This window comes from Culicoides brevitarsis, chromosome 1 (assembly GCF_036172545.1).
Source record: "Culicoides brevitarsis isolate CSIRO-B50_1 chromosome 1, AGI_CSIRO_Cbre_v1, whole genome shotgun sequence".
Classification (NCBI taxonomy): Eukaryota; Metazoa; Arthropoda; class Insecta; order Diptera; family Ceratopogonidae; genus Culicoides; species Culicoides brevitarsis.
The window spans coordinates 22,364,930-22,383,703 of NC_087085.1; the positions used below are offsets into that span (position 1 = coordinate 22,364,930).

At 31.6% G+C, this 18,774-nt stretch overlaps 4 protein-coding genes across 7 annotated transcripts; 2 read left to right on the forward strand and 2 right to left on the reverse strand.

The window, feature by feature from the left end:
- The first annotated feature begins 21 nt into the window (after positions 1–21).
- On the forward strand, positions 22–6,517 carry LOC134828167 (uncharacterized). The gene is made up of 10 exons (XM_063841159.1): positions 22–805; positions 874–2,294; positions 2,762–2,859; positions 2,920–3,033; positions 3,091–3,537; positions 3,592–3,774; positions 3,830–3,998; positions 4,060–4,162; positions 4,220–4,408; positions 6,227–6,517. The coding sequence occupies exons 1-10, from the start codon at positions 139–141 to the stop codon at positions 6,436–6,438; spliced, it is 3,603 nt and encodes a 1,200-aa protein (XP_063697229.1). The 5' UTR covers positions 22–138; the 3' UTR covers positions 6,439–6,517.
- LOC134828169 (rho GDP-dissociation inhibitor 1) lies at positions 4,427–6,111 on the reverse strand. Of its 2 annotated transcripts, XM_063841163.1 has the most exons (6): positions 5,712–6,111; positions 5,605–5,649; positions 5,424–5,538; positions 5,201–5,295; positions 5,002–5,138; positions 4,429–4,944 (listed from the first exon to the last, which is right to left on the reverse strand). In XM_063841163.1, the coding sequence occupies exons 1-5, from the start codon at positions 5,964–5,966 to the stop codon at positions 5,040–5,042; spliced, it is 609 nt and encodes a 202-aa protein (XP_063697233.1). In that variant the 5' UTR covers positions 5,967–6,111; the 3' UTR covers positions 4,429–4,944; positions 5,002–5,039. The 2 variants fall into 2 exon arrangements, with proteins under 2 accessions (XP_063697231.1, XP_063697233.1); XM_063841161.1 differs by having other exon boundaries at positions 4,427–5,138.
- A 99-nt stretch (positions 6,518–6,616) lies between the features above and the next one.
- On the forward strand, positions 6,617–10,761 carry LOC134828168 (uncharacterized). Its single transcript, XM_063841160.1, has 11 exons — positions 6,617–6,832; positions 6,908–6,944; positions 7,019–7,117; positions 7,176–7,335; positions 7,405–7,677; positions 7,735–8,413; positions 8,618–8,651; positions 8,723–8,850; positions 8,916–9,081; positions 10,226–10,327; positions 10,388–10,761. Exons 1-11 carry the CDS (start codon positions 6,755–6,757, stop codon positions 10,672–10,674), a joined length of 2,043 nt encoding a protein of 680 aa, XP_063697230.1. The 5' UTR covers positions 6,617–6,754; the 3' UTR covers positions 10,675–10,761.
- Positions 10,762–13,208: 2,447 nt separating this feature from the next.
- LOC134827289 (Fanconi anemia group I protein homolog) lies at positions 13,209–18,198 on the reverse strand. Of its 3 annotated transcripts, none has more exons than XM_063839872.1 (12): positions 18,044–18,198; positions 17,880–17,981; positions 17,477–17,829; positions 17,068–17,413; positions 16,626–17,014; positions 16,420–16,570; positions 15,492–16,358; positions 15,108–15,430; positions 14,727–15,048; positions 14,553–14,661; positions 13,809–14,283; positions 13,209–13,748 (listed from the first exon to the last, which is right to left on the reverse strand). In XM_063839872.1, the coding sequence occupies exons 1-12, from the start codon at positions 18,128–18,130 to the stop codon at positions 13,274–13,276; spliced, it is 3,999 nt and encodes a 1,332-aa protein (XP_063695942.1). In that variant the 5' UTR covers positions 18,131–18,198; the 3' UTR covers positions 13,209–13,273. The 3 variants fall into 3 exon arrangements, with proteins under 3 accessions (XP_063695942.1, XP_063695943.1, XP_063695944.1); XM_063839873.1 differs by having other exon boundaries at positions 17,880–17,920; positions 18,044–18,178; XM_063839874.1 differs by lacking the exon at positions 18,044–18,198 and having other exon boundaries at positions 17,477–17,837.
- Between the last annotated feature and the right edge of the window lie 576 nt (positions 18,199–18,774).

Here is an 18,774-nt window from a genome sequence, read left to right on the forward strand (position 1 = left end):
GGCAGACCGCAAACTCAAACGTCAATTAGCGTTATTAAAGAGGCTTTTCCAAAAAAAAAACCTTGTTTTCTATTAGTTTGAAAGAGAAAATTGTATCATTTAAAGTAATTTTAGGTGCTATTCAATGTCTCAAGTGAAATGAGCGAGATTAGAAAAAGCTTAGAAGACGAAACTGAAAAAAGCAGCATCAACAGTCCCTCGAACATCTACCAGGAAGACTTTTCCGTGAATCCGTTGAAAAACGATGCTACTCATCAGTTGACAGAGGACAAAAGCGGCAAGGAGGCCCCAGTACCATCAGAAAAACACCAGGAAAAGAGCATTTTGGAAAAATTCCTAACACGTCCGCTTCACAGCACTTCAGTCCAAGATACGTCACGACACCACAACACTATGGACAACCGGAAAGTTGAGCCGCTTAAAATCAATTTGCATCGAGAGCCTATCAAAACAGTAATAAAGATACCACCGCCTGGTGCCTCGGCAGAGCCGCAACAACATTCACCCAAAATTACAATCAAGCCTCTAAAACCTCCAACAACAGCACAACCTACTTCGGAAAACGTCGCAGATCCCCACACAGAGCCTCATATTGTGCCCAAATTGACAATTCGTAACATTTCACACACAACTCCCACGTCTGCTCTCTCATCAACGTCATCTTCATCAAACAATGAGTGTACCGTTGTACCAAAACTCACAATTAAGCTGGACCATCAGAATTCCCAAGAGTTTAGCTCGCACCAACCTTCAAAGACACACGAAAAGAAACACAAAACAGAAGATGGCATGCTAACAGCAGACGGTAAGTGTTTCTTTTTAGTACCATCTTGAAATAAAATAAACATAAAAATAAAATGTTTTACTTTTTAGGTGTAAAATTGACAATTAAACCGATTCCTGAACCCCCTATCCCCAAACTAACGATCAAAACAACTCCTTCGGATGTTGCTGTCACAACGAACACTAGTGAATCTGTTCCGAAATTATTGATTAAGCCCATTCAACATGAAAACTCGGAGGTAGAAATGCAAAGTGGAAGTGAGGAGAACGATTCAAATGAAAATAGTGTTGATGCTCCTTTAGAAAACACACCGATACCAAAACTAACACTGAAAAAAAGCACATTTGACACAAGTCCGACAGTTCCTAAGCTCATATTAAAAATGGGAGGAAATAAAATTGTATGTGGAGACGATGTAGCTCAAAATACTTTCCCAAGTGACTCTGAAGGAAATGACAATTTGGCAGACAGTGAGAAAAATTCGCCTGAACATGCACCAAGTGATTTGAGTGACAGTAATATTTTGACGAATGAAAGTGATCAATCGTTAATCGAAAATTCGGAAAGTCTCAAAAAGAATACAGAAAAATTCAATGCATCGACTATAGTGCTCGAAAATCCAGACTCGCCAAGAATTATTTTGAAAATAAACAAAACTAGCACAAATGAGATGAAATCGCATTCAGATTCGTCTTATTTCAATTCAGATAATGTCGTTTCCAGTACTATTTCAAGTGAATCCGAGATTGGACATAAAGCAGAAAAGAATGATGAAGCAAAAAAACGACCACAAGCGGATCATGATAGTGATGTGGACGATAGCGACGTTGAACCTATTAAGAAACCAAAATTATTAGCCGATAAAACTGCAGATTCTGGCGATAATGATGAAATATCCCCGAAAAAGAGATCAGATGAAGACACTGAGGACGAAGAAAAAATGGAAATTGATGCATCAAAAGAAGAAAATGGAGAAGATGAAGAGACTGCAAACATGAAAACAAGTAATGAGGAAACTTGCATTGCACTAGATGATGACACTAACGAAGAAAAGGCTGATTTGAATGAAACTAGTTCAATGCCAACCGAAGAATCGACCGATATAACTCCAGTTAAGAGAGGAAGAGGCAGACCTAAGAAAATGCTACAAACATCATCCACAAAACAAATTTCGAAAGGAAATGAAACAGATGACAAAGAAGAAAATGCAAAAGGGGAAAACTCCATGGTTGATATCCATAAAACTCCATCACGAGGTAGAGGCAGAGGTCGTGGTAGAGGTGGAAAAACAATGGAAATAGTAAAAGATGGCAAAGTAATGCAAGTGAAAATGGATGCAGGTTATGAAGATGATGATTCACCCACATTTTCTATTTATAATCGATACGCAAGTACAAGGGGTCGAGGTCGAGGATCCCGTGGTAAAAGAGGGATAAGTCGGTTGAGAAAATCCATGTCAAACGAAAGTTGTTCCAACACACCAGAACCCAACAATTTGGGAGATCATAAGGTATGAGTTGATAACTGAGGAATTTTTTTTTCAAATTTCAGTGGGCAAAAAAAAAAAATTGAAATACTTTTTAAACAAACTGACAAAATTCGAAAAATTTTTTATCATTAATGAATATTTTGTTTATTTTTGTGGTATCTATATTGAGATTTAATAGTTTAATATTGATCTCAAAATATTTCAAGTGAAAAATTTAAACAAAAAAATTTCATAAAAATGACTGTCAAAAAGTTCTGAAAAATAATAGAGGAGAAAAATCATGTCAAACTTCGTTTTTCAATACAAAATTAAAAAAAAAATTTTTGAAAATTTCTTGAAAAAAGACCAAAAAACGGTTAATTTTGATGATATTTTCAACTTTTTTTTTATTTTGCCCGATTGGATTTTCGACTTTTGAAATGGGGCATGGGATAAAAAGTTAAAAAAAAATTTTTTTTTGGAGCGGATTAAATACATTTTTATCTTAGGTGCAAAAATTATCAAAATTGAATACACTTGGTCCAGTTCAAATATTCGAGGAAGATACTTTGATGGGTGGTGGTGATGTCTTTCAATCGCCTTTTAGGTAATTTTTTTCTACTTTGGATTAAATAAATGACTATTTATAAAATACCTATATTTATAGAAACTTACCTGATTACCCTGACGAATCTCAAAGCTCGCAACTTAGTAGTGCAAGTGCAACAAATGAAGGGCGCGAGCGAAAACGAGGAAAAATGGAAGTTTGTGAGCCAGAAGGGTTGGTGTTAACAGGTTATAAAATATTCATATTTTTTAATGAAAATTGTTTTTATAGACGAACTGAATTTACGGTCGACCTCATAGCTGAATATGAATGGCCTCCCAAAAATGGTCTGAAAAATCGCAATAGCGAGACCTATATGATTCAAGAACAAATTTCCGAGTACTTGGGAATAAAAAGTTTCAAACGAAAGTATCCTGATTTGTTTCGACGACCCGTTGAAATGGAGGAACGAAACTACATGATGGAAAGAGGTCTGGTATCGGAAAAAATGTGTGATCTTGGTTTAACTGCCGTCGTTGCGTCGGAAATATTGGACATTATGTGTAACGATTATCCAGAAAAGTATGAGGAATACAGACGTTATCAAAGAGAAAAACAGTTTTTGGAGCTTAGTCATCGACAAAAGTTACTTCGTTTTGAACAGGAAAACAAAGGACAACAGCAAAAGGATAAGGCCATTGAAACGGCAGCTTCTTGGAATGCACTTTTTAATAAAGAGTAAGTTATCACAAGGGAAAAAGACATAAAAAAATAATCGCAAAAATATTTTAGTCGAATTCAATCGAGAAAAAGCTGTATAGATTTGCAAACATTGGTCATTCAAATACCGAAAGCAAGGAGTGAGAAAATAACAGCGAAAAATTCGAGAGAAATAGAAAAAACAAACTATCCTATAGCTCTTGTTCCTGGTCAATTCTCTGAGTTTTTCAAGTCGTACACGCCAGAAGAATTAGCGTAAGTTAGAATACCGAAAATACTTTTAAGATAACTCATTCCTTTTTGGTTTTAGGTGTTACCCGGTAAATACTGTTCTTATTCATCATTCAAAACTGAATGCATTACTGAGAGAGCACGAAGAAAACGGCAGCGAGGAGAGCAATGAATCTGATAATGAGACTGGTGATGAAACCTCATCATCCTCAGATTCCGACTCAAGCGATAATTCATCTGATGAAGAGGTAAATTAAGCTTTTATAAAAGAAAATGAAGTAAAAATACCAATGATTTCCCGTATTTCAGTCCAATGAAGATCCTCTTTGTGCAGTTTGTGATTTAACACAATACAAAAATTCCTACGGACACCCAGAAATTTTTATTGAATGTACTGCTTGTCATCGAAAAGGTAAAAATTTGAATTATTTTCTATGTAAAGTCTTATATTCTTAAACTAAAAAAATAGCTCATCCTACCTGCATCAAAATGCCACTTAAAATGGTGAAACGGGCAATGGAGTACAGTTGGAAGTGTGCCGAATGCAAAAATTGCAGCAAATGTATGCGAACAACTGACGAAACGAAAATGCTTTTCTGTGGTCAATGCGATCGAGGCTTTCACATTTATTGTTTGGGACTTAGAAATGTACCAGATGGTAAGTAAAACAAATTTATATTTATTAAAGAAACTTTGAGGCAACATGTATTGGTCTCTTGGGCGTATAATGTAACATTTTTTTTTTAATATTTAATTATACATATTTGTTTTGATTAAACATTTTAATTCGCAAAATTTTTGTTCCTTCCGAAAACTTAGTTTTACAAATATTTTACTGATGTTAAACAAACAAGTAAATACATTTAATTTCAAAAGCGCGTTGCAAAATACTAATTTTTTACTAAAAATGAAAAAAAAAACATAATACAATTTTCATTGATTGAATGAATTAATTTGTTTTTTACAATGAAAATAATTATATTAAGAGTTTTTTAAGCAATTTATAATATTGAAATGGCAAAAAGTACAAAAATGGCGATGCTTACATATATCATATATTTTTTTGACACAAAGGAAACACAATTCCATCAGTCGATAAATGCTTGAATGTATTGCTTATCTTACAAAATTGACACTTATCTTTTCTACAGTATACTGGGAAGCAATTTTTACGTTGGGTAAAATGTTCAATTTCTGGAACAACGAATAATGTATATTTTTGTGGTTGTAAGGTGTAGTCATTTTCCTTACTTGTTTATTTGTTTTGAGCAATGCTGATGCTTTTCAATTTACCAGTCCTTTTTAATATCCAACGACCATTCCCATTTCAAGTGTTCATTCTTATCATCATCCGTAAATAAGGACGATACAGAATAAGATCCACGAGCCTTTAAATTTTTAATAAAAGTCAAATTGACGTCAAAAGAGAACAGGAATTTTAGAAACTTACCATCATTCCAGAAGGAGTTTCTTCTACAGGACTCAAATAACTTTGAATTTCTTTTTTTGGTGGATAAGAACCTACCATATGTTTCATAGAATCCACTAAAATAAATGTAAAAAAAATTAATCAGAACATTTGTGTGAATGTATTTTATCGTAGTACTACGCTCTTATCAAATTTTTCTGAATTATTTCCTTTTTAGTTTAAAGATACATTTATTTATACATACCGGTTACACCTAGTCTTGATGTCTTTTGAACGTACTTTAATCCATGGACAATTTCTCTTTGGACTATAAAATCGATTCTTATCCTATATTGGATACCCTCCTTTAACGTAAATACCTACGATAATATTTAAAAAAAAAGAAGATAAATATATAAATATTCCTTTGGTAGCGTAATACGAACCTTTTTCTTCAATTGTGATATATCTCCTGTTAAATCCAACTCAACCTAAATATTAGTAATCGGTATACAATTTGTTTCATAAAAGTAATTTTGTAGAATGTTCTTACATCTTCTCGTCCAGCAACGACCAACGCCAACTTTTTAACAATAACCTTTTTTGGATTGTCGGGCTCTACAATTATAGCTTCTTCTTTGGCTACTTCACCTAAAAGCGCTTCCTTGTACTTTCTAAGACTCTCATCTTCCTTATCGGCTTCCAATAAATCTTTCAAAGTTTTTTCGGGTGGGGGCTTGTAATTTTCATCGTCTAAATTGTCTGCAACATCTACGTTTTCATTAATTTCTTCCTTTGGGTCACTCATGCTGGGATGCTATATCGTTTTTCTTATTTTATTTCACAAAAATATTGCCTTTTAAAAGCTATAACAAGATTTTTCTTAATTTAATGCGAAAAAAAGATATAAAAAGGTGATTAATAATTTCAAAGCCAGCCGAACAATGCAATGAGACAGATGCGGACTGAGGATTAGAAAAGATAGGACATCCACATAGTCGAATTGATATTCGTTAATTCGAACGCTTTTCGTCGAAATTAATTTAATTTTTTTTTTCTTTTTTTTAGGTCAATGGTACTGCAATATTTGCACAATTTGCACAAAATGTGGTACAAAAAGTCCAGAAGGCAATCCAAATCCATTACTTACTCCGAATCAAAGACAAAACCTTGCAATGGTGGCAAATTGGACTCATCTGTATAGAATTAATAATATAACAAAACTTCGTGAGCATCACCAAACATTGTGTGTCCCATGTGCGAAATTGAAAAATTTTTAGAGTTAGCTGTTAAATTTATATAATCTTTTATTAAGACTAACAGTATTCAAGTTTATGTCAAAAAAGAAATAAATTATTTTAGAAGAAAAAAATTACTTGTTTAAACGGTAAATTTGCTTAATTCAAATATCCATTTGGACAGCGGAGTTTTAGTGATCCATCTGCTTGCTATTTTTATTATTGGCTTATCCTCAGATGTTTACATTAAATTGTAGCAGTTTTGTACTCTTTAAAAACTTTAAGTAGTAATTTTCACAAGATTTAGGAAGACACAATCATTTATTGTTGAACCTGTTACCCTTTTAATTTTAACACAATGCGTGTCGTTGCTTTAATAAGTGGTGGAAAAGATTCGATATATAACGCTATGCTAGCTCAAGCAGAAGGACATGAGGTTTGTTAACATTGTACTCAATATTTTTTATTTACATATTTACCTCATTGAATTTTTTCTTTGCATATTCCATAGATAGTTGCTCTGGCTAATCTTCACCCAAAAGATAAAGGCATGATTAAGTTTTTGTTTATTGTTGATTGATTTTATACCTTATCAAGAATGTCTTTGTGTCGCTTTTTGTAGATGAATTAGATTCTTACATGTACCAAACAGTGGGTCATCAAGGCATTGAAAAAATTGCCGAAGCCATGGAATTGCCTCTCTATAGGAAGGAGACTGAAGGTACATACTTACATTCATATGTATTTCGGGCCATTGAAACATACAATTCCTTCGATAGGAACTTCGCTGCAAAAAGGAAAATCATACGAACCAACATGCAACGACGAAGTAGAAGACCTCTTTGACCTATTGAGAGAGATTAAAGACAAAGAAAATATTAGTGGAGTTGCATGTGGTGCAATTCTCTCCGATTATCAACGAGTAAGGGTAGAGAATGTGTAAGAGTTTTGATCATCGTTTTGATCGAAAAAGTTGTATTCTAAAATTTATTTATTCATAAAAATTAGTTGTCAACGACTTCAACTTATCTCTCTAACCTACTTGTGGCGGCGAGATCAGGCGGAATTGCTACAAGAAATGATTGACTGTAAAATAGAAGCGATTCTTATTAAAGTAGCTGCACTGGGACTGATGCCCAATCACCTTGGGAAATCATTGTCTGAAATGAAGTCGCATCTTCTTGCCATGCACGACAAATATACATTAAATGTTTGCGGTGAAGGAGGAGAATACGAGACTTTTACACTTGACTGTCCTCTCTTTAAAAAACGCATAATTGTGTAAGAGCTCATAACATTTTCCTTTTTAGCTTATTTATTCTGATCGTTTTATTTTAGTGAAGATATGCAAATGGTTTTAAGTTCAGCTGATCCCATTTGTCCGGTTGGATACATCAATTTCACAAAGTTAAAACTTGCCCCTAAAACGTCTCCCACGAAATACAAAATAAAAACAAGCAAAGATTTTGTTCAAATTCACAACTTAGACAACGAAATTTTGGACGAAATTCAAAAGGATTTATTTCCGACTACCGATGCCAAAGAATCTAATTGTGCCTTATTAGAAAAAGCAACAACAAATATTAGTGTGGGGAATTCAGTATTTGTTCAAAACAAGCCGCAAAAAATACTCAATAAAAAAGGATGGCTTTTTATCTCTGGGATTGAGTGCAGTTCAACAGACCCGGCACTTGCAATAACGGAGGGACTTTGCGAACTAGAAAGCATGCTTGTTTCAGAAAATGCATCACTCAAAGATTTGGTAAACATAATACTTTATGTTAAAAATATGAAAGATTTCGCCATTATCAACTCATCCTACATAAAAATTATAAACTTTCAAAATCCACCGACACGAGTGTGTGTTGAATGTGAATTACCAGAATGCTGCACAATAATAGTTGAAGCAACTGCACACAAACCAAGAGACGATTTTAGTAGAAAGACTGTTTTACATGTTCAAGGCATAAGTCATTGGGCGCCCGCAAACATAGGTCCTTATAGTCAATCCATGAAGGTAATTTTTTTTTTCAATTCACAGTTTTTATCATGTACCGCAAAAGTTTAAATTTCTAAAAGTCTAATTTCTATTTTATTCAAAAAGCATTCCAAAATTTGTTTTCCACCCCCATTCAGATTTTTTTAGGACAAAAACTTCGAAATGCGTCAAAAGTGGCCTAAAAATCTCTAAAATAATCTCAAAATTGGTTTTATTTTTCAGATAGGCAATATAATATATATTTCTGGGCAGATTGGTAAGTTTTTTTTAAAAACATTTAATATTGTAATTAGTAAAAAGACTAATAATAAAATAAATCTTTATTAGCATTGAATCCAGGTAGCTTAGAAATAATTGATGGTGGAATCGATGTTCAATGTTGTCTTGTATTGAGGCACATAAGCCGCATTATAGAGGCTATGAATGTGAATGGAAAGCTTAGAGATGTTCTACAGGTATATATATTATATTAGTTTATCGATTTAAAGTTATTTAATATAGTGGGAAAAAAACATTACAGGGAATCTGTTATGTAACGAATCAAAACGACATTCAAATAGCACGTAGAGTTTGGGAGGCACAGAGCACAAATGCCATCATTGACTACGTGGTTGTAAAACGGCTTCCACGCAATGCACTGGTTGAGTTACAAGTTTGGTTACATCTTGGAAACGATAAATTTGAATGTAAGTTTCTTTTGAATAATATCCTAATATTCTTTAAGGCCATTGAATTTAATTATTTCACTTTATGTCGCATGTGGATTTTTATGAAGGGCCCCCCCCCGGGGGAGAAAAAAAAAATATATAATTTCTTTTACAGCTTTTTTGACGTTTTTGAAATTTAATCGTTAATTGAACACATTTAAATAATTTTTATTCCGATTATTTCAAATTTTTAAGTCAAAATTTTAATAAAATTTCACAAAATAAAAATTTAAGAAAAAATTGGTCACGTAACTCAAAAATTTTTTCGTCAAATTTTCGATAGATAATGCGTTTTTAAAGCAAGTTAAGTTCATATTTTATATAATCTTAATATAATAATAATAAATAATATAATAAAAAATACCAAAAAAATGTAAAAAATTTTCCTTTTTTTCTAATTATTTTTATTTTCCCCCTGAATTTTTTCGGCAAAATCGGAGGGGGGGGTGACATAAAGTGAAATAATTAAATTTAATGGCCTAAGGAGTTCAAAAAAAAAAACTTTTTTGTTTCGTTTTCTGTTTCTGTTTTTTTTTTTAATCTAAACCGCTGGGTTATTATTTCTATAAAAATGTACTAAGGCCGCTCCAAATGAAACTAAATAGTTTTGTCCGTGAGGCAAAAAAATAAAAAAGTTAAAAATGTTATCTTATTATCTTTATTATTTATTTACTAGTTTGAATTAGTAAAATTATTATATTTTGATTAAATTGTTTTACCTAGTTAATTTCTAGAAAATTGAAATGTTTTCAATTTAAAAAAAAAATTGCACTCAAAATTGTATTTTAGTATAAATTTTCTTCTCTAAAGATATTTTTAATAAAAATTGCTGAAATTTAACGGTCAAAAATTGTTTGAAATTTTGGCATTTTGTATGAAAAAAAAAATATTTAAAATATTTTTATTTTTTTTTAATTTTGGACAAAACTATTGAGTTTCATTTGTAAAAAATTAAATTTAAATGACTGATTCAATTTAGTATGAGAAAGTATTTCAAAACCTCTATAAATACAATTTATGTATTTCATTGTTAATTTTGATAAGAAAAATGGGAGAAACGCGAAACAAGATAAGGTTTAAACACCCTTAAATAAATATTTAATATATTTTCATTAATAACAAGACGAAGAAACGGGCTGCTCCATCGATAACTTCACTGTTTCTCTCAAAAGAAGATGGAATTATGAAAGCGAATGCTCATCAGGAATATGCACAATTGGAAATTGTAAATTTAATGTTTTTTTTTTTTTTTTGTATAAAATAATTAAAACCCTTGTACTTGTAGATTCAACAGGACAAACTAGTGATATGAGTGAAGAACAACTGCTTCAAGTGTTTGATTACTTTATTCGAAAAATGTGCCCCGACGTTTTGCATGCAAATAATGAAATACATACTCTATACATTAGAATATTCTACCATGTCTCACATACGCCACTTTTCTTGAGAGACGTCTTAGATAAATTACATAATGAAAGGATCAACATAAAATTAGCGATAACACTTGTACCTGTATGTGGATTTCAATCAAATTTTGACATTATATCAATGACTGCTATTCGTCATGAATAAATACAAAAAGTAGATAAATTTAATAACCATGTATAAAAAAAATATATAGTTATTTATAGCAAAACCGAAATAAAAATAATTTTGTTGACGATTAAACTGCGTATATCAAGTCATGTTTTTGCGTTTATTATATACATCCCACAATTTTTTTTTTATTTTGCTTAAGCGCGTAGTTCTTACAAAGGACAAGCGAAGATGTGAATAGCGTACGACGATGAAAATATGTTGCAATTAGAGCGGTAAGTATAATATTCAAAATACTGTAGATTTGAGCAGAAATTCAACTTTCATGAACCTTACATCGTTCAAAATACTCGTTCCAAAGAATTTCAGGCATGAAATTTCTCGATTTGCCAAAAAACTGAGGAATTTTTTTGAAAAGTAAATCTTTCAATGCTCAAGACACTTCAATAATTCCAGGATTTTTTGACAAAATACTAATAGGTTTTTTAATTTTTATATTTTTATTATATTTTTGTGTCAAAAAAATATAACCCCATCTAAAAAAGATAAGGTAAGAAAAGTATTAGATTCCTCCATCGAACTACATGAAAAACATTAACAGTTGCGTGCCTAATGAGGATGTTTTCCCTAAATTATGGCATCGTATATTAAAGCACACAAAATCACGATTTGTTAGCCTTTGTCAAGGGTTAAATAGATAACATGTAATGTTTTGTGTTTTTATTTGTTTTTCTAATGATTTTTAATTTGTTTTGTTGGAAAATCATATGTACCTGTCGTCATAAAATGTGAGAAAATCGACATGTGCTCAAGTAACACATAGTAATTAAGGGTAGGTATATACATCACAAAAATTTATGAAAAATTGACATGATATAGAGTTTTGTCATTATGTCATATCATTCATACATTATTTAAAAGAGAAATTAACCTGCATGGTCAAAAGGTTAAAAGACTTGAATTATACTCACAATTTGTAATGTTTGATCAAGAGTCGCAACTGCAACTTCATTGAAATCTAACATTTGATATACATTCAATTATTCCGTTTTTTATTTAAAAACAATTTAGGCCGCTCAAAATGAAACTCTATATATAGTTTTGTTTAAAATTTGTGAAATAAAAAAAATTTGAAATATGTACTTTTTTTCATACAAAATGCCAAATTTAAAAAAAAATTATCGTTTTTGTTGTTTTCAGTTTTTTACATTGATTTTTGTGAATTAAAATTTGATTTAAAAATATTTTAATTAAAATTGAAAAAAATGAATATCATTTCAAATTTCAATAATTCAATAATTTTTATGAAAAATATTTTGAAAAGAAAATGTCATGTCGAAATACGATTTTTAATACAAAAATTACTAAAAATTGAAAAATTTTGTTGAAAATTTCTTGAAAAAATATAAAAATAGACTTAAGGACGGTTTTCACTATTTATTTTTGTTTTGCCTTATTGGATTTTTGACTTTTATAATGGGGCATCGGACAAAACTATTGAGTTTCATTTGGAGCGGCCTTAATTCTTTCAAACTAAAAAAAAAATATATATTTATAACCCAAGAATTTTAAGTACCAAAAATTTATTTTAACACGTTTTGTGAAACGTTTTGTAAAAATTAAGACATATTATTAATTTTTAAATTAACAAATATATAAAATTATTAGGTATATAAAGTTATAATATAATATAAAAATAATAGTATAATATTAAGTATAGTTATTCAATTCGTATCGATAAAAGTTACATAGACAAGTTCACTGTAAATGAAAATAGGGGTGGAGCTTGTGGGAAAAACAAAAAGGAAATTCTAATTTCTCTATCATGATTGGTTATTTTCACTTTGTTTGAGGTAACAGTTACTTTAAAAAATGTAACTGACTGCAGAATTTATTGTAGTTTTGGATTAGCTTCAAAGGAACTTCTTTTCAATAATTACAGTAGTCATGAGTTTTTCAGACAAAATTAATTCACATGAATCTTTTACCGATCAAACAATAAATTTCTCTACTCTTCAATTACTCCAGTCATATAACATTTTGATTCCAAACCAAAATATCTGTAAGATTTGTTTAAAAAAATATTGAAAAATCATTTCTCACACCTTTTTCATACAGCACCATTGAGTTCTTCGTTTTCGTATCCAAAGATCCTTTCTATAATCAAAAGAAGTAGATGTGAAAAACGCTCCATCCCAAATGAACAAAAAGACGCCAAATATTTTGAAAGGCGACGCCGAAACAATGCTGCAGCTAAAAAGTCTCGAGATGCAAGAAAATTACGGGAAGACCAGGTATGTCATGTGGAATAGTGACTCATTTGGGATTTTCATTTTACTGTTTCTAGATTGCATTTCGGGCAACGCTGCTAGAACAAGAAAATGCATTGCTTAAAACTCAAATATTGTTGCTAAAACAGGAAGTTGACTCTCTCAAATCGCATATTAGACAGTTGAATATAAATTTTTTGTATTAAATTTCATGCAAAGGATTTGAATAAATCATTCACTAAAATACTTCCTTTCCTTTTGAATCTTTTGCATAAACGACATTCATTTTAATTGCTGTTGATTAATTATTTTTTGTTATGAACATTTATTTTTGGTATTTGTATGTCATTACAAATTCAATCACTTTAGAATGCAAAACGAGTTTTTTTTGGCTTCTCTTCAATCTCTGAATCACTTGTTTCAAAAGTATTCACGCTTTCTTTATCATCGTTGTCTGTGTCTTGTTCATCTTCATTATCTGAAATCGATTCAAAATCATCTGAAGTACTTTGACTTGCTGCCACTAATGGTTCGCGCCTTTTCTGTATTGCATCACGTAACTCGTCGGTCTTCAATCGGAAGTCACGGTAAATTCCCAAGTGAAGGAGTTTATTAAATGATTGTTTTGTTTTCATGCTAAGACGTATAATTTCAATGCTGAATTTTTCAAACCAGTATACATACTTAGGAATATAACGAGAATCTTTTAAGACTTTTTTCCTTGCTTGAGGACCCGATAACTTTTCATCGTTAATAATTGCTTCTGTTGAAAGATGTTCAATATAAAGAATAAATGTTGCAACAGGACGAGTCAGATTTCGAGTAGCTAAGCACAAGTCCCTGTAATCAAATACAAACCAATATTATAAAGTTGTTTTAAACAAGCTTTTAAACAATTACCTCAGTTCAAAGAATTCCATTTCTTCTGGGATAAGCAAGTTATGATTCATAAAAATTCTCGCTAGTTTCTCTCCATTCGAATAAAGCAAAATCAACACTCTAAAATAATCGTCAGCTACTTTTCCAAGTGGAATTTTGGCGTGTGACAAAATTCGCATTGTTTTACAAAATGAAGTAAGCAGAGTAATTGTCATTTTTTCAATTTCTCTGATTTGGGATAACATTTGATCGGAGAGGATCCGTTGCCCTGGTATCTTTGTGAGACGAAAAATCAAAGAATTCGCCTTTTTCAGCAGGAATGTATTGTGTTCCAGATATTTCTTTAATGATACCAAAAAGTGACCTGCTGCTCCTTCTAACGTGTGTTTGGTCAATGATTTAAGTGCAAATCTTTCGGGAGTAACTGTATAAGTCTTCGTAGAGATTATTCCATATTCAGTTGTTATCAACGATGCTACAGTTGTAAAAAAGTCACCTGTTTTAATATACAATATATTTAACATTTTTAAAAACCTTTATTGTATGTATGTATTATGTTTGTTTTTGTTTGCGTTTGTTTTTGTTTTGATCGAAAATATTAACAATTCTTAAAGGTTTTTTATGAAAGTGTTTTCAATTTCTATCTTACGATTTGTAAAGAAATTATTATTTTTTTTTACTGTAATTACAGTAGTAATTTAACCTTTCAATTTTCTTCAAAGAAACGCAAATCGAATCCTTTTGGAATACCCTAACAATACTCACCCAATGGTTTAGATTTTTGTCGCAAAACAAAAAGGATTTTCAGAGCTATAGCAAGGGACTTTGAGTTCATTGTGTACTCCGTATTGAGCTCAAAGAAAAACTCGTAAGTCTGTAAAGAATAGAAAATAATATTTAAAAAATTATTAATGACAGATTTTGAAAATTAATACAAACTTGTAAGCAAAAAGGAGTTCCTGCATCCAAGTAAGGAAGAAATATTTCAATAACCGAAATGGCCGCAACCAACAATCTCGTTTCGTAGGATTTTTCGTTGAACTGTTTGTTATCCGTACTTTCGCAGAGTTTTATTATCATAGCAGTCAATCTCGTTATGATGCGACAAACATTCTTTGAAAAATCTTTATCGCCATCATTCGGCAATCTAGCGATGAGCGATTCGTGTTTTCTACTGAACATACTGGATGATGATTGCACACCTTCCTTGAATATAGCAAAAACCATCAATGTTTCTTCACAGCATAGTTCCTCATTCGATCTACAATCACAAATGATTTTTTTTTTTTTTTTTTAATTTAGTTAATTAATTTTGCTTACTGGAAAAGACGGTCAAATGCTATTTTAGTTATGTCGGACAATGTGTTAAAATAACTTCTGGAATTCTTTATCTGTAAGTATGTTGGTTCTGCCCTAGTTTTGCGGATATATTCTGCTGTTGATTTTAAAACTTTGATTTTAAGATCTTCTCTCGTCCGCAAACTTTTAATTTCATCCTCATTTAGTCCTTTGTTATCAACATTGTAATAAATTGATAGAAAACGCAGAAGAGTATCAAAGTCCCACACAGACTCTATATTTTGTACAGACTTTAACCAAGATTCTTTTTTACGCTTATTTCCAGTCTTTGGGTATGCAAGTTTCTAGAAAAGAAAAATAATACTGACGAATTGAACTTAAAAAAACCTTAATTAGGTATTTTACCTTCAGTTCATCCATACAGTGATAATAATGGCCATAAATTCTGAGTAATTTTGAAATATAACCGTTACTTTCTGTCGCTTTCCAAAGGGCGAAAGCCATTATGGCTTCCATGAAATTCAATAATTGAGAGGCTAGAACGTATTTACTTTGAGTGAAGGGAGTGTCAATTTCGAATTGATTCAATGTCATGGATAGGACTTTGTCCAGGGATCTTGTAAGAAAGTTTCGTAGAAAAACATTTTCGATTTTGATTTTCTTTGAATCAGCTTCTACGATGCAGCTAACCAATATCGAAGTCAAAACACCAATTTGATCTTTCACTATAACAACTTCCACATTATCCTCCACTAATTTGTCCAACTTCAAGATTATGTCAGGATCAGTCTCAACAAAGTTCTTAAGGTGTTCATTCAGAAAATCGATAACGTGAGGAAGAACTTTGTGATTTTCCAATGCTGCTTTTTTTAATCCCTTGTACATAAAAGCCTTTACTTCATAGTTTAGACAGAACGCTCTGCTCAAAATGCCCATAATTTCCAAAGTCATCATATCATGAGGACTCAAATTGTCTACATCCATTTGCGTCATTTGAGTACATAGAGTATAACCCATGGTGTAAGCGATTGTCAAGTCTTCTGGTTTCAAATCAGTTATTACTTCATCGTACTTTATTTGCTTCAAGACCAATCCGCATCCATAAACGGTCATTTGTTGCGTTTTTATGCAACAACTAGACAATGTTTGTCTCAACATACCAATAAGTAAAGTGCGGACAGTTGATCCTGAAGATTTTTTCATCAGTGGCAAAACAATCGTCAATAGATTTGCTGCAGAATCTCCAGAAATGTAAACGATATCATCGAAAATCTTATTAGATAAAAAAAAAATAAAATCAAAATAAATTTCATTAAATCTTAAATTAGCATACCGCTTTCAAAACATCATGATAATCGATTGGTTGTAATACAATGTCCGGTGAAAATATGAATGATTCAAGAGCATCCCTGTACTGTAAAGCTTTTGGATTTCGGATCATCATTCGAATTAATCTCTCAAAAACACCTCGAGTGTACAAAGGCCTGAAATAAAATTGTTAGATTTAGTTTTTTCTATTTTTCTGTAGAAAACCCTTACTTGTTTTTCAAGAAGTTTACTAAAAATGTAACAGACAAGTGATAAAGCTTTGGATTGCCATTCTTGATTCTTAAAAAAGAATATGCTAAACCAAAGAGCCCAGGTGTTATAACTTCTAATCCACTTTTACTATCATAAATAATCAATCTACTGATTTCTTCTATGCTGATACATTTGGGAAAATCTTCTAGCAAACAGTTCACAAAAAACGAATTTTTCTTTATGTCCATTTCAGCAAAGTTGTTTTTAATTGCACCATGCATAGTTTTTGTCAATAATGTTGACATGGCCACTTTTTCAGCATCGGAAGTTTGATTGATTCTGGTCAAAGCGATTAATGCCTCAAATATGAATGGTGTTAAAAGAAGTTCTGGGCTCATCGTAATTTCCTATAAATTATGTTTTTTAATTACTAGATCAAACGTGACGAAAATATACAAACCTTCAATGCATTTGTGAGACTTTCTTCGGGAAAGTTGTATTCCATTTGAAAGAAAATTTGTGATATAATGACATCCTCTTCTCTGCGAAAACGTGATTCGGGAACATTTATTACGCAGGGCTGCGATGGCTCCATTGAATCTCGGACCTTTGTTCTGCTCCAATTATAGTGACGAAAATATTTGTCCAAGGATAATAAAGTGCCAACAAATAGTTTGGGAAATAATGACGCTTGAAATAAGTGGTAAGAAAATGTAGACAAATCACTCGGATCCAGTTTGATCATTGAATTGCACAGCTTATCAAAAAGTAAATATCTCTCTTTTTCAGTCAGGGGAATGCCTTGTCTGTAATAATAAAAAAACAATCAATAATTTTGAAATATGTTAAAAATAAAATTTAAATCTTACTTTAACATAGACGCAATATCTGGAATCACACATTTTTTCCATTTATTACTACTCCGAATCAATTTATCTACAATTTTGCTCCGAAAATTGTATCCTGTAATCGTCAAGTCTCCAGGTGTGGCGAATGGACGATACCCATTAGAAACGATAATCTGAATGGTTCTTGGCAACATTTCCGTCCACATTTTATTGCAACATCCATCACAAATTTGAGATAGAAGAAAGTCTGCCAGAAAGGTTAAAGTGGAAAGCTCTACGTAATTCAAACTTAAATATAAAACTGGTAAGATGGACAGTAAGTGAGTTTCTTCAATTTTATCCGAATCGATGATTTTGAGCGAGTGAATTATGACCTACAAGACTGAGATTTAGAGAATTGCAAATGAATTAAAAAAAAACTCACTTGATATCGCATGCAACGGGAAGTATTTTCGAGTACAGCCTCTAGAATTTGTGCAAAGTTTGGTATAGCTTTTTCAACTGCTTCGTTAAGTAAATCGTATTTCTAAAATATTGTGAAATACAATTGACGGAAAAATTCAAAATAAGAAAAAAAAAATATATTACCTCTCGCATTGAGTGTTTTGCCAAAATCTCCTTGATTTCTCTTGCTTGTTCATTCAGAACCAGGCTTACCATGTGATTGAGATCCATATTTATGTGTTTCTTTTGTAATTAAATGGAAAAAATCCAATATTTATTACATATTTTGAAACAAATAACTTCGCGGTTTTTTACACTACCCAGTGCAAAACTCTGGACCACAGCACATTTTGCGAAATCATCTGAATTAGCGGGCCGTAAATTTTGACGCGAACAAAAAAAAACGCGCAACTCGTGCGATTTCGCGTCATTTTCCGGTGATTTATAAGAATTTTTGTCGCATTAATTAGCTGAATTTTCTAAATCGTGAAGGTAAGTGGGAGAAGCAAAGTCTGGCAAAAAGAAGATGTGTCATCAAGGAAATTCAGGAGAAATCAGATAAGAGACCGAGAAGTTTATGGTATTGGTGGGAGTCAGTCAAGGCTCTTTGTCCGTTAATTTTCGTTTTGGAGATAAACTACTTAGGAAGACATATAATGGACTTGTTTCTGTGTTTTCTAAGTTGATAATTGTTATTTTCACACTGTAGAAAATTTGAAAAAAAGGTAAAATAAAATCTGCTAAAAGTAGAGAAGGGTATGCGTATTTGTAAGATTTGTAACAAATTCGAAAAGAAGAAAATGAAAATATTCTTTCCGTAAGAAGTCCTTTGCTCTCTTACTTGATCGTAAATTTTATTCGGGAAAAGATGGCTA